At 42.0% G+C, this 15,494-nt stretch overlaps 1 protein-coding gene across 1 annotated transcript in view; it reads right to left on the reverse strand.

Annotated features, from left to right (window-relative positions):
* DENND5B (DENN domain containing 5B) overlaps positions 1-2,397 on the reverse strand; it is a 63,972-nt gene extending 61,575 nt beyond the window's left edge. The window contains exons 1-2 of the mRNA XM_009288399.2: positions 2,340-2,397; positions 655-788 (exon numbers count right to left, since the gene is read on the reverse strand). Of these exons, the coding sequence (XP_009286674.1) occupies positions 655-788; positions 2,340-2,397 (192 nt within the window). The remainder of the gene's footprint in view (positions 1-654; positions 789-2,339) is intronic.
* Between the last annotated feature and the right edge of the window lie 13,097 nt (positions 2,398-15,494).

A 15,494-nucleotide genomic window follows, 5' to 3' on the forward strand; every position in this document is an offset into this window, starting at 1 on the left:
ACTCTTTGGGAAAATTTCCAGTGGATCATCCGTCTTTAGTTGTCACCGCCCCCAACTGTCTTCTCCTCCCTCTCCTGTTCATTGGACTTAGCCACACAGACAAACTCACACCAAGTTTAGCTGAGAGGAAAGAGATGTATAGAAGATGCATTAGTGCAGAGGTGCCATTAGAAGTGACCACCCAACAAAAGCCGTGGTTTAGGTAAGCTCCAGCTTCTCCGTAAAGATTCCTCTCTCCCTTGCTATATGCAGCATCAGGGTTTTTTGTACTCAAAAATTTCACATGGATATTAGTACCTTAAAAATTCCCTAGTTTGCCTCCTTCCCAGCTGTGGATATGCATCCTGGGTGACTACACCCCTTCTCAGCCAGTCACTGAGCTGGTGGTTAGACTTGTTTCATCATGCAGTAGACTTAACTAGAACTAATGAGGGAAATGCAGTATTTTACTTTTGTTACACCTGAAAGTATTCTGTATTCTCACAATACCTCTTCCTCTACAGCTTTTCAACCAGCATGCCTAGTGGATGCACTTAGTCCTAGCAGAAGCACCTTGTTCATCACATCACATCGGCTGGTTGTAAACAACCCAGGAACCACTTGAGAGTTGGAAGTTGACAGAAAACAGCTTGAGAAAAGAGATCCTCTACCTACCATGTTGACGGCATCCTGGTCGAAGGGGTTCCACTCAATGTTCTGAGGATAATGGGCCAAAACTTTGGACTTGAAGGTTCTTCTTAAGGGACTCTGGTCGAAATTCTCTCCTGCAACAAATGAAGAAATAATGACTTGTCACAGAAGTGCGGCTTCAGAGAGAGCTGGCCTGGGCAGCTTACTTTCACTTTGGGGTTTTTTTGTGAAATCTGAAGGGCATTTTCACTCCCAACAGATGTATTACTTTTAAAAGAGAAACAGAAAAGGTACACATTCAGTCTGATCTTGCCCTCCTTCTCACAAAATCTTACTACCGTTGCAACACAGCTTCCGGCTCAGTATTTACCGCATGGAAATATATCATTAAGAGAAAAATTACTGCTGGAGTTTTATGGAAAAAGGCCCTGCAATCAGCTGAATTCTCCATCTTTCCCTATAGCTTGAATATCTAGAGATGGCTTTACTTAGATGCGGAAAGAGGACTTTCCCTCAAGTTTGTTAGAAACTGTCTTATGGTCAATAAAAAGTATGAGCACCTCTCAGCTATTATATATTATTCAAGGTTTCATTATAGATCTTTTTTATATCACAAGTCCTGTGTGAAGATTGAACATATTTTTTTCTACATCAAATTTCAAGGACAGACTTTTTCCACACAAAGAATACAGCAAGTGCAAAGAGGAAGACTGAAATTAGACTTCAAGCAGAAATGCATCCAGTTATCAGCATACAAATAGTGTATTTCACGGTAATATTGCTAATGGAGTTTCCATCGTTGGATAGTCTACAGTATGCAACACAGTAATCAAAATAAAAAGTTCTTAAAAACGATTCATTATACTACCATCTACTACACTTTTCTCAGATATCAGGTTACTAATATCAGGCTTCTTGCTTTAAAGACTACAAGTGGGTCTTTCCTGTTCAGTTCCTTTCTCACCTGAGAGGCGAGAATGGGATGAAAGCCTTGAGTTTACAACGTTAAATGTTTTTGCCAAACCTTACTTTGCACTCAGAGGCGCCTTTTGGGAATTCTTAGTGTTACCTAGATACTTTTAAAAGTATGTTACTGAAATAGAATTGGATTTCTTTTCTTTAAAAAAAATAAAATTATTTCTCTTTATACTTAGAGACAGAGGCAATATTTCATTAATGTTTTTAATGAGAGGTTATTTTGGATGAAAAAATATTCAATCGCTTGGCAAGCTCTAAAGGCAATCCACCGTTCCTGCAGAAAAGTTAAACTACAAGTCACTAACCTCACTAACCCCTCTCTGAAGGCAACATGGACTGCGGGTATGATTTGTGCTTGCTGAATTACATATGACAATTCAACCTTCATGCAGCTAGCAGCCTCCGAGTGATGTTGCAAAATTGACAATTTGGCAGTTACCTGAAGGTTTCTGAGGTCACAGCCATTTGGCACGTGCCCTTTGCTCCTTGAGAAGCACAGTCTACACAATCATTTGGCTCAGAGTGAATTAATCCAAGGAAATTTCTGTACAAATTGATACCTGAAGGCAGAGCTTCTCAGCCTTTGCCTGGCAGAACTTAGGGTCTGCAGATAATTGAGGGGAACACAAGATAACGGAGAAAAACACAGTTGCAATTCACAAGGTAAAAGTTTTCCAGGCAAAGTTTTAGGAGGGTTGAAAACCATTTGCTGTATGAAACCCTTAACACACCTTCAACGTAGAGGGCAGAACCCGCACTGTCTCTCAGGGGCTGCAGTGCCAGGGCCATTGCAGCGGCACCTGCACAACAGAGGCAGGTGGAGGAAGAGGAGGCGAAGGTCAGGCATTTCTTACACCAATGCCAGCCGCCCACTTGGTTGGGAAGGGGAAGCGGAGGCTTATGCTGGAGCTCCCCCCCACAAGGATGTGTGTAGGCAGGTGGAAATTCCTCGAGACGCGCGAGTCAGCTGTGCTGGGACTGCACCTCGCCCCGTTGCAAGAGCTGCTGTGCTGAGTGAGCTGGGGAGCCAGGTGGAGGAGAGCTAGCCAGCTCTTCTGACAGCACTTGCTTTCAAATGCATTCAGAGAACGGGTTTAAAAATCTTTTCCTTCCCAAGAGATCTCTGGGATTTTTAAGGATACGGGTATTTTTATACAATGGCTCATTTTTAACACATTATTTAGACACACTGCAGCATTATATTTTCTACTATTATGTCTGTCTCATTGATTTTGGTGGATAACCATGGGGGAAGGAGAAAAGCAAATAAGCTTCTACAAGGATATTTTGTACTTCAGAGGAGAAAAGGTCCAAGATGATGCAACGCTGCAGCCATATTTCCTGGGGCAGGATAAATGCAAGTGGTAAGATGTGAGGAGCTCTGGCAGGGGAATCCAGCCTGCTTCTGGAATTGCTCAAGGCAAACCAGAAATCCAGCAAAAGCGTATGCATCACAGAAATAAAGAAAACTGAAGGTATCAGCTAAACTGGATCAAATTAAGAGACATGTTGGGGTTTAGCTGATTAGCTCATCACATCTGCCAAGTTGGACCAGACTTGCCACCAGCTGCTATGGCAGTCCAGAGCACAAGCTCTATGAAGATCCTCTCCATGCTCGGTTACAAAGCTCAGACTGAAGTACACAAAACCAGAGACCATTACTCTATTACAGAACATGGCAGCAGAATAACCTCTTATTTTGGCCCAGAAGTTCTTTGAAAGAGGCATTTGAAATAAAGATATAGTGTCATCCACTGATTTCTGACGTTTCACAAAATAAAAATCCCAACAAGCAAAGCCAGTAAAAATTCTCTCTCCAGGTATGCACTTAAACATACTTGGCAACATTTTTAATTCTTAGTATCAAACAGTAATTAATGTGCTTGCATAATCAACTAAATATGCATGAGGTTATTTCCTATTTAGATCTTCAATCTTCACACCTGACATACTTTACCTTACAACAGTGAATTAGCAGAAAGGCAGCTCTTTGATGCTGAATTTCTTTGGTTGCTTCTACTAAAAGTTTGAAGAGCATCTGGATGACTTCATTAAGTTCTCCACTGCTAACAGAAAGTCATTGCGGGAGTCCAAATTTCTTTAAAGGTTTCCTTTTTCATAACCAAAAAACATTAACGTAACCTGATTGATGCTAACTGGGTAATTTGTGTGGTTCAGAGGCACTCATCACCTCTGCAGTTCACCCACCAGTGGAGCCCCTCGCAGGTTTTTTGGGGGCCACTTTTCCAATCTACGTTGTACGGGTGTTTTAAAAACACCTTTTGCTTGAAAAATAGCCTGCAGTGATGACAGTCAACAACTAAATCGATTAATCATCTGGTATTAGCACAAAACTGTAAATGGGAGTCCAGCAGCAATGCACATTAATCATGTCATTTACTGTTTCTAACGTTTGTGCGCACTTACAGGCACCAAAGAAATTGGGGCAGGCTTCACCTGGGCTCCCTGCGTGCTGGGCATGCTCGGGTGAGCCCCACTTGTAGCACACCTACGACATGTGGCATTTCAGGGGACATGGCTCTGTGCCCTTAGATTGAGTGGGACAGCAAACCACCCGGCTTTCACCTAAATAACTTCCACGTGCGTCCTGAAGTGGAGCGTTACACATGTGGTAGCTTTACCTATCTGTTTTCGTAGCACAGTCTAAGCTTGTGGTGGAGCAGAGAGGGCAGCTGCCGCATGGTGCCAGGTGCTGCCTTGCCTTTAACCTGTCCTTCGGCGTTACAGAGGCACTGGCAGACTCTGGAAGCACATCAGACTGCTCAGAGAGATTTGGGAAGCAATCCTGGAAGGCTTCTCCATGGGAAAATATCCTCCTCTCCTCGTTTGGTGGCTCAATTACTAACTAACCCCACCAGATAAAGCTGTACTTATTTCCAAGTCAGACCAAAAATTATATCACTGGGGATATAAGAGTGGGGAAGGCCCTGATTTTTTGCTGTTCTTGTTATTGAACATCCTTCGTCTCGTTTTCCCTATAAACCACCCCCCGATCTTGATGGGCAATATTCTGGCAGCATCTGGAACCAGTGGAGAGGAACAAGGTGTATTTGCCAATAAACCATTGTAATCATGAAAAACTGAGGGTTTCAATCAGCATTTGGAAATGACCAATAATTTGTATGCTGCTGCAAATACTCGTGCAGTCATTTAGGTGTCGGAGAGGTGTGAAAATTTTTGTTTATGAAGCACAAGTTTTGCTTTAAGAAATCCAGCTTTCCAAACCCAGCGTAACAATGTTCTAGTAGGCTGACAACATGGATTCATTTTATCCAAGAAAGTAAATGGCACAGATAACTTACCTTTGCAGAGTCCCTGCAGGGTTTTCATTTTACTACTATGGTGGTTTTAAAAAGAATAGAAATTAAAGGTAAAACACATACACAGAAAATACAATTTTCTCAATCAGTGATCATGAGACAAAAGAAAAGAGCCAAGAAACCACACTGGAGTGAATCAATCAAAGGGAATAACATCGCATCCTCCACACAAAGCTGCCCCTGGGAAGCCAGGCAGGGTAAGCTTTTAAAGGAGATGCATAATTTAGGAAAGAAACAGTACAAGGATACGACAGAAGGCAGCCCGCATGTCAGGGTGAAGTGTCATCCTTTAGCCAAACTAGCAGGAAACACCCCGACTCTCACCAAAATGAGATGAGAGACGTGGACCGTGACAGCCAGCTCCACGCTGACAAGCAGCTGGAAGAGAACCGCAGGAAGCAAAAGCTTCTTGGCAAACATGAGGGAAGGGATCTGGACCGAAGGGTACCTGATACTACCAACTCTCAGGGTCGGTAGTTCTGAGCTGCTGAGTCACACGTGGCAGATAAAATTTGTTTAGCTGTTATTCTAGGCAAACGGTGAATTTTCATTAAATCTACTATATGCTTTTAAGTGTTTGCTTGCTAACTTCCCAAACAGGATTAGCAAGGCACACTAAAAATGAAGCAAGTATCAAATGCGAATTGAATCCATATTCTAAAATATTAATGGCCAGATAACAGTGCTCTGAATACAGACAGAAACATCGTATTTGATGCGTGGTACCGATTCATGCAAACAGCACCTCTCATAGGGTAAGCTGCCTCTCAGAGGCGAATTAAAAATTTGGTTTTGAATGGACTCCTTTTGCTTTCAGGATATTTAAAAAAAAAATTCAAGTATTTTTCAAAATTGTGTAAAATGTGTCAGATTCAAGTTCCATTTCAATCAGATACTACATCCTATGTAACTTTTGAACAACTTGCACTTTCCCTTAAAGGCACTCCTTTTTAAAGGGACCTTTAGTTTCAAATTAAAAGGAAATGGTAAAGTGATGGGTGCTAGATCAAGAAAAACCATGCTAATTTAATTTCAAAATGAAAAGATTTCTCAAAATTAGAGAAGAAGCATCTTCTGTGTTTTGGATGAAGGATAAAATTACTAGGGAAATGCAGCTACAGTTGTGAGGTTGTCAGTCCTGATGGCTTTCATATGAGTGATCATATTTAAAAATTTAGCGATTTTAAGGTTTAAGATCTGTTTTAATCATCACAGCTACGGAGGCATACAAAAATACGTACTAAATAGGCAGAGGCATCCTCCACCCACACCCTCTGGTCCAGGGAACGCGAGCTGTCTGTCGCTCCTTCCAAGCTCCAGAACATAGACAAGAATGCTTGTGACCACAGAAATAAAAATATCTTTTATTCCTTTAGAGGAACATACTGGGAGCATGACTATGCACAGTACTGCACCTCATGGTGACAGCCTCCTTGATAGCTATTTCTAATTAAAAGTGTTCAGCACATCCAGCTATGTTCTTTCCCTGCAAACAGAACTTTGTTAAGCATTGGATAACTGGATGACCCTGCACGAGAAGCAAGTGATGTACAATGAGCGAGTGAGAGAAACAACGTGAGGACAGGAATAGTGCTTGGCTGGGGAGCAACTAAGCTGTTAATTGTCAGGTTCAGGAGACGGTTAGTTTAAGTAGTGCAGAAATTGTGCTCTGCTGCTTTTCTTCTGTGCCTCACCATGACACCAAAGCGGCAGTGGTAGGCTAGTCAGTGTTCAAGGACATTAACTCAAAGGCATTATTTCTGACCACATACTCTCATAATCTTACAGCGGAGGAGGGAAATGATATCAAAGGGAGGACTGGGACAAGGCAGACAAAACAGTTTTCATTCCAAAATTTTAAAGTCTGAGTTGTCTGTAAGATGGTGGTGGCTTTTTTGGCGGGCAGGAGGGGTGAACAGGGTCTAACCTACCTCTTGCACGTCAACATGCAAGAATTGATGGATCATATTTAAGCAGGAAGCCCTAGTGGGTTGTGTACCCTATCAATACATCTACGTGATTTGGCTTTTTTCTGGGGTGTCTGAGTGGACCTCACTAATATTGCTCTTTAAATCTAGACTGCAAAACATGCTTCCTTGAGGTGTCAGGAACCTTTGGGTCTCTGTAGCAGAAATTGGTGGAGCTGGACCTTTCAGTACCCTTCGTCCACAAATCTACTTAACTAAGCCCAGTCAGATTTCTTGGTAAGTATCCTCTAATACAGCCTCACGCAAGATACTGTTCAGTCTTTACCAAGCACAATAAGATCTAGCAATTTGTATGTCCACCAATATACCTGACACCACTAGTGGCATTTCGTTGGAGAGAGGAAGCACATCTGCCAAGAGAGCTTCAAGAAAAAGACTAAAATTTATCAGCTATTGATTTAAATTTGGTGAAAGAATGAAAAAGTTGAGGATTTTTGGTTTTGTTTTTAAACTCTGACCCTTAATTTGATTCAAGGGGAGTTGGAAGACAGAAAATAAAGAGAGAGAGAGGGCCTGGTGATTGTTTTGTCCTTAATGCCTCTTTACCTGAGGTTTTGTCTGCAGTATCTGAGCTCTTGCCATGGAGATCTGCTTCTAGCCATTTGTACAAGACTACACAACATAACAAACAGAGATAAAAAAAGCAAGTATGAACAAAATGAAAAGATATACAAATGTACTGGGGAAGGGAAAAATGTGAAGCAGACATTAAAACACTCCCCCCTTGCAACCTCTTTTCCCCCCACTACTGTCAAAGGGTAAATCCATGTGATAAATAAAACCCTCCACAACTGTATTACTATAAAGGTGTCGAATGCATTGACAGACATTGTAGAAATACTTGTCAAAATTAGTAACAAGATTAAATTCTCAGTACTTCAAACAGCATGCTGCTGTACAGCTTCCCTATTATGAAAGACAGCTTTGTTCATATATTGAGCCGTTCCAGAGCCTGTGAAACTCAGGGGGGAAAACCAACAGTTCTTTAACTGGTGTTGAACTAAACCCAAGAGGTTTTCTTTAGTATAATACTGTTAGCCATGTTGTTACACCTTCAATGCTGTACTGCATGCCATTTTCAGGACTTTCTGAAGTTACCCAATAGTTCTGCTCCTCATTTCTGTCTCATAACAGGGTGTTTTTAGACAAAGATTTGAATAAATAAGCTATGTTTATAACTTGGATGAACAATTTTAATCTCTTCCAGTAACAGCTACCCCAATAGGCACTGGTAATGGAAGAGCTTCCTGCTGGCATGTCTAACTGGGGTGTCTTCCAACTGGTTTGCTCATCTCTTGCAGAAAAACAAAAATGTTTTCACAAACACCATGGCATTCCTTCGTCAAAAAAGTCCCATTCGTATGCTACGCAAAGGCATTACGCAATCCTCCTCGAGTTAAATCTATTTTTATAAACCCGGAGTGTATATTAAAGCTGCAATACCATTGACCTCTCTGGTCATTCAGTTTCTAGGTGTAAATTCAGAGTATTTCCACCATGGCCTCCTACTTGAGCTGTTAATCTAGGCACCAGTTCAGAGGATCCAGATAATTCTGCCAAGGCTGTATTTTCTGGGAAGGCAGCCCTTTGGCAGAGGGCACAGGAGCTCTTTCAATAAAGATTTTTAGATTTGAATTTGTATTTTAGGATAATTTTCTCGTTTCTTTAGGAGGCACCTGTAGGTAACCCATATTCAAGTCTGCAGGTCAATGTTTTTCCACTCCAGGTGTCTTAAGCTATTTCATTCTACTTTTGAGCTGTTTGAACTAAAAAGTAGCATAAATATTTAAATTAAAGGAAACAAAACAAACGATTGCCTACTGATTTTCTGGGAACACATTGTCAGAGCATTCATTTAATAACTTGGTCCAGAAAAGCATAATCTCTGCCACAATCAGGACTCCAAACTCTCCTGGTTAACAGCAATGAGCCAAAGCTGGCGACTACCCCATACCCACAGTGCCTTTACAAGCCCCTCTGCCAGGCTGCCCTCACAGTTCTCCCCAAAAGTCCTTTACAACTTTATCATTCAAAGGGAATTTGGCACCGAGCTTCCACAGACTTAGCCACCACCTCTGCAATAGGAAAAGCAGAAAGGAAAGACGTAACAGCTGGTGAAGGGATGCATAGCCTGATGTGCCAGGACAGGTTCTGGTTTTGCTACCCGTTTCAGTATTTTGACCGTTTATCATCATCAATCCTATGGCTAAACAGTCACAGAAGTTAAGTAAACTCCTGCAGAAGAAGTCAAATCGCAGAAGATCATTGACACCAGCGATACAAATACAGAGCTACGAACACTGTTGTACAGCCTAATTCTTTATACAAACACAATGTAATGGAATATGACTATTGCCACAAACTAATTACACTTAGAAAAGGCTCAGTATTTCAACAATCCTTTTAAAAAGGAGATTTGTTCACCTAAGGGTTATTGCACAAGTCTAAATAAAGAGAAAAAGGCTAAAAACTAACACGAGCAGTTTAGTTTGCCATCATCCCTTCCTTCTGACCTTGATTAAAATACTTGCTCTCTGCCTACAGAGTAACATTATACAGCACCAACACTGTCAGCTTCTTAAAATAGCCCCAGTCCCAGCTGCCAACAGACCACAAACACCCCACTATACCAGCAAACAAGTATGAATTACGCCATCCCTTTTGCACAAAATTGCATCATAATCTTGTCAAATCCAAAAAGTCATAGATTAAATTATGTCAGTTTGGGTGACTTTTTGCAGTGTGGTGGTGGTGGGAGTTTAATAAACAGGTACCAGTGGCACGGTACTCCTGCACGATTACCTTGGGGTCTGTCCCCAAAGGCTGGAACGGATTAGGAGGAAACAGTGGAGCGGGTATAAAACTGGACCTGTACTTATAGATATAGGGAATTATTTACACCTCAGGCCTTTATTTTCTCTAGAAATCAAGGTGTGTGGAATTCACTCATTCTGGTCGTGCTGCCACACTGCCTTTCCAAGCATGGGCGCCCGGGCTCCTGATCCACTGCGGGGCAGTATGCAGAGAGCACACCCCAGAGGTCCTTGGTCTATCCTATTTATATACAGCAAATGGCATATTTTCTTTTTTTACTGCATTTTTATATTCAAATCTGCTGTTCATTTTGAATGCTTGATATGGAACGAAGGAACATTTTTACTAATAGAGAAAACAATTTGAGCAATAATTAAAAGTTCATTTAAGTTTCATACATCATTATTCTTAAATTGCCTGCTAACCTTTCAGTTAGTTACATAGCAAGTGAGTAATATACGCAACCATAAGAAACCGAAGGGTCTGAAATCCATCTCTCAGTTCCCAGAAGAACATTAACGATGGCAGAGCAAAAAAATGTTCAAGCAAGAGTGAGAGACCAGCTCAGGTCCTTAAACACAGCAGGATGCCAAAGCCCGTACGGCGAGGGGATCCCTGGCTTTGGAGCAAGAGGCACCTGCCTGCAGGCTTAGGCTGAACCACCAAGGAAGAAAAAGCATTTTTAGATGCCATCACATCCTCTGTGAAGCTTGGACGGTTTCCTACTCAGTGCAACACCCGTTTCACATGTTCACCTCCCTCCATGGACTGAATGCAGAATGAGGTATCCAGTCATGCCTTTTGCACAGGACTCCTTTCACGCTTGCGCCTTCTACTCATTTACAAGGGCAGGATCAAGTTCAAATGTACCTGATTTCTGTGTTAAAACATGATGCCACATTCTCAGACTGGTTTTGGAAACACACAAACATCATTTTCAATTCAAATGAATCTTAAAGCAGGTTTTCTCCTCCACTCCCCTTGGACAGAAGTAACACAAGAGTCTTGTCTTAAGATCTGCTTTATTACAGTTGGTATTTCTGGAGATGAGAAAAGGGAAGAAAAAAACCCCCCACGAACAAACAGAACGTGTCATCCTAAAAATCCTTGTACCACTACTGTTCAGGTTTGTGTGCAAGAATGCAGGAAAGAAAGGGGAATTCTTCAGTAAATTTTGCTTTGGGGCTTTTTTAGTACAAGAACAAGCAGCTTTATTTTCATTCTTTATTTTTATAATTACAGTACATTCAGTTGTCTTTTAAACTGGCCTGTATTGAGACAGATTTTTTTAAACCACTCCGCAATGCACATAATATCATGCAGCGCTATTAGTCCCCCTTGACTCATCAGGATGGCAAGTTTCAGGTGTTTTGTTACTTGAAGCTAGAAGCAGTTTTACCAAAGCTGCGTTTACACAACAGCAGAGTGTGAATAAATTCACTGATATCACCTTCTGCCACCGTAATTAAGCTCGGTTTGCAAATCAGTACAAGAAAAGAAAGAAGCTTAATTTGGCCTGGACCATTTTCAGCACTAATCAACTTTGACATAAACAGAGCATGAAGATGCCCGTCCTGCAGCTCGAATAGTCAGCTACGCCTGATTCAGGATTTTGCTTTTTGGCGGCCTCCTTTTTGCCCTCAACTTGCAGAAGCTTGAGGCCTCGGTTCCCTGGACGTAGCACTGTTACACTGGGCAACAGACTCTTCTGGTTTAAAGGAAGCCCTTGCTTTCTGATGTCCCCAAGGGCTGTCCCTTGATGTGCTGAGCCACAAAGAGGATACAAAGTACTCATGGTTGTTTTTATCGGCCACACAGAACCCAGCCTGCAAAACTGTCTTCTACATCCATCAGCACTCTCCAGAAGGAAGCTATTCCCAGTTTCTGAAGATTTTTCTTCTTCAAACAGCACAATCCACAACCCAACAGTGGCACTCAAGCTGGCAACTTAAAACAGCCTGGGCAGGGACAACCTTTTCACACTCCTTGAAGAGCTGGCCCACACCTGCAAGGTTTAGACAACTGGTTTTATCAGTGGGGCAAGGGGTGGATTTAGAGAGCGTGGACCCAGAATTAGCTCCTCACTGTACTGAGTTACCTTTTTTGCAAACCCTTTACAAGCAAAGGGTCACAGCAAGGCAATGCTTGCCTGTCAAAGCTGCAGCTGCTAAGCTTTATGAAAACTTAGTTGTATGTGGTTTTGATGGGAAGGGGGTCCAGCAAAGAAAGAACTTTGCTTCTTGTAGTCAGGAAAGCTCTTTCATTGGCATGAAGTAGAAACACTCCCTTGTGTAGCACAAACCGATTTAGTTTAGGGGGTTTTGAGAAACTGCTGTTTAAGCTTCTGCCAACAATTAATTGTCCTTATGACAGTCTCCCAAGAGCCGGTCTTCCGCCAGTTTTCAACAACTGAACCCTTTTAGAAAAAGAAAAGACAAAAACTTTCCACACACTGAAAAGTCACAAGCACCCACAGGCAAGGTTTGAAGTTACCAGAGCTCCCAGATGGAAAATAGTGGTGAGCAGGAATGAAGATGCGGGCAGATGAGGATCCGCTGCCCACACAGCCGTATTGGCCCTTCGAGCTGATATTTCCACTTAAGAGCTACCTGAGAAACCATTTCATTTTGGAGATTGCTCTCAGATGCTTCAACCCAGGTGTACTACAATAATTGGAGATAGCATATTGCTGCAAATGCTTCTACTGTGGGCAAACCTGCCACTGAAGGAACAAGACATTTATATGACATGCTGGATGATGCAGTTCTGATTAGCTCTTGAAAAAAACAACAATAAAATTTTGTCAACTAAAAGTGTTAGAACATTGTTAAGAGGCAAAAATATCATCATATTGAAAGAAAGATCAGTTCTTGTAACTATTCAGTTACAATACCTCTTCCGCCACAAACATCTTTGCAAGAACCTACATGTCTTGGTCAACACCACCTGCATTTAGAAACTGAAGATCAGGCTGCTGCCAGTGAGTTTACAGAAGGGATCATTAAGAAGCTATCAGTGCACAGTAATTGCACATCTAAGCCACATGAAAAATATTCTCTACGCTTAAGTAAACTTTAAGTAAACCATGGCTAGTTAGATACAGCTTTAGTTTTTTTCATTGCAGCAGAGCTCTATACATTTCAGACAAAGCATAAACAACCAGATTTGTGCTTTATCACTGCTGACCATTTTGTGGCCAGTTTCCAAGTCTACTGAAAATACAGAAAGCTGAAACCAGGACTCAATCACCACGCCACAGTAAAGTGTCAGGATTCAAATCCAAAGGCGTGGATCAATACTAATTTCTGGATCCAAACTAGATTCCAGATGGAAAACTGAAAGCACAGCAGTGTTTCTACCATGCCTCTAGATTTAGTTTAGATCCCTACAAAGGGGAGCCCAGAAACGAAATCCTTTGGCTTCCCTTAACGCCCTGGGGACTATTAGGTGCCAAGGCATCTTTGTAAAGGTGGATCTCCATTGAGAAGGCCAGAAAAATAATTGTCTCTGGTTTCAGCTTGCAAATGCCCTTGCACCTCAAACCCTTTCTTCCCTTGTCCCACTCGTTCCCACAGACATCTGAAAATGGAGGCGATTCTGCAGGTGCATTCCTAACCTTTGTGCACCCCAAAAATACCACTTCAAGGCTTCTATGAAGTTTAATCTCCAGTGTATTTTGGGGTTGCCTGCTCTCCCAACAACCCAGCCTTAAACCCCAGGATACACCTTCCACTGTCATCAACAAGATCTCTTAAAGAACACAGGTGAAGTCCCACAAAACAGGCAAAAAGGGTCAGTGCAAAGGGGTCTGTATCTTAAAAGTATCTCCTTTGCCAAAGCCCAGCAATGAAAACCAGCATCTTACTCCTTCTCCCCTCAAATTTCCACTGCCACTCCAGTAAAAAGCCCTCTGCAGAGCAGCAGATACCCATATAAAAACAATAAACGTTTCTGGGATGTTTTTAGACCCTAAAGATAAAAAGACCGTAGAGAGCCACAAAAAGGAACAAGGCACATTTCCTGGCCTGAAACAGGGTTGAAAAGAGCTGGTGGGACTCTGAAAGAGGAGCTGGAGACATGCACAAAAAGGTGAGTAAGAAATTGAAGTCCACTTTCACCCCAAGTGCATATTTTGCCTGCTATTTTAGTGCCCTGCTAGTAGAGATGGAAGCAGCAGAGAACAGAGATCTAAATAACCCTAAAATTACCTGGCATTTAAGCAAGTGTTTCCTCTCTACCACTAATCCACTAATCTTTTAGTGCCTGGATCCCAGGTTGATTGGCACATTAAGAATACATAAGTAGAAGGCACGTAATGGCTGCTCTCGTTTTTAAATAAGCGTGAGTTGTCATTGACTACAGAGAGGCTAATTCCAGAACAAACCATTTAGAGCCACCCCAGACACAAGAGCCTTCTTGGTCATTGCACACATCTCATGCAAAGCCAACAGGAGTTCTGTTATCATATTTTACATTTTCCTTTCGCATAAAGGGGAATTTTGTGGAGTTAAATAGAATACTTCGTGTAATGGAGCAAGCCATACCATGCTGTTTTGGAGACCTCCGTAACTGTTCCAGCATACATTAGAAATGGAGTATTTCATACTGAGCAGAGCAAGGCTGGATTAGGCACGGGCTGCATCACAGCTGAACACGCTGTAGTACCTACAGTCTCTGTGAGTATACTAAGGTCTGGGAGGTCTAATAAAGAGAGGAAAGTGCATGCAAAAGGAAACAGAATTAGCAAAATGTATGGGTATAGCAACACGACTCTGAAAATGATGGTGTCTTGGTGTGACAATGTGGGACATTGAGCACCCAATTACAGAAAACAAGAGCATAATCATTTTGCATGGAGAAAGAAGTTGTTATTCTTTCAAATCAAGACAGGAGATTATCGTTTATGGTGCTTTAACGATGGGTTTCAATAGTACCCCCACTCACATTCCCTACAAAACATAAGCCTACCAACTAAAGAGCATTATTCTATGTAAGAGAGAGCACATGTATAATGTATTCACAACCATATATATGTGCGCGCTCCCTCTCTCCCAAAGAGAGGGGACTGGCAGGAACACTCCGTTACAGATTCAAAAGCTGCCCCCTGCACCTGGGGCTCTTCCCAGCTTCACAAAATGGCCTGAGCAACAATAGAGACGGTCCTCAAACCTGGACACCAGCTGGCTCGTAATTTCTCGCAGCGCTGCCGTAGCATCAGGAGTTCCTGCATCGCTCCCACAGGATTAGAACTCCCATCTCAAATCAGACAGGATACACACACGCCAGATTAAAGAGACGCAGGCATTTGCATATCTCTTTGGGGTTTGACAGGTTTCTGGTGATTTATTCTGCAACATGCAAATACACCGAGAGCATCCCTGATGGGTACCTCCTCAATCCAAAGGTTAACAGGTCTCTGTGTGTTGGATTAAATATTTACATTAAGGAAACAAATTTTTTTTTGATACTTACATAGGAAGCACACACAAGAGGAAAGACCCAAACTATAAATATTTGTGACAATAAATGATGCAGATCTCAGCAGTTACACAGCTGTTAGCAATAAGCTAAGCAGAAGGTAGCTGAGCACAACTATTACTGGATATTTGCTTAACTAAAGCCTGCAGTTTTATTATCAGGCTGAAAAAAATACCTTCTTGTAAAGGACTGTAAGATGATTCACCAATATCAGACTACCACAGACTATAATGAATATTTCAAGGGCTTCACACGTATCCAGAGG

Source organism: Aptenodytes forsteri, unplaced genomic scaffold (genome assembly GCF_000699145.1).
Source record: "Aptenodytes forsteri isolate BGI_AS27 unplaced genomic scaffold, ASM69914v1 Scaffold56, whole genome shotgun sequence".
Lineage (NCBI taxonomy): Eukaryota > Metazoa > Chordata > Aves > Sphenisciformes > Spheniscidae > Aptenodytes > Aptenodytes forsteri.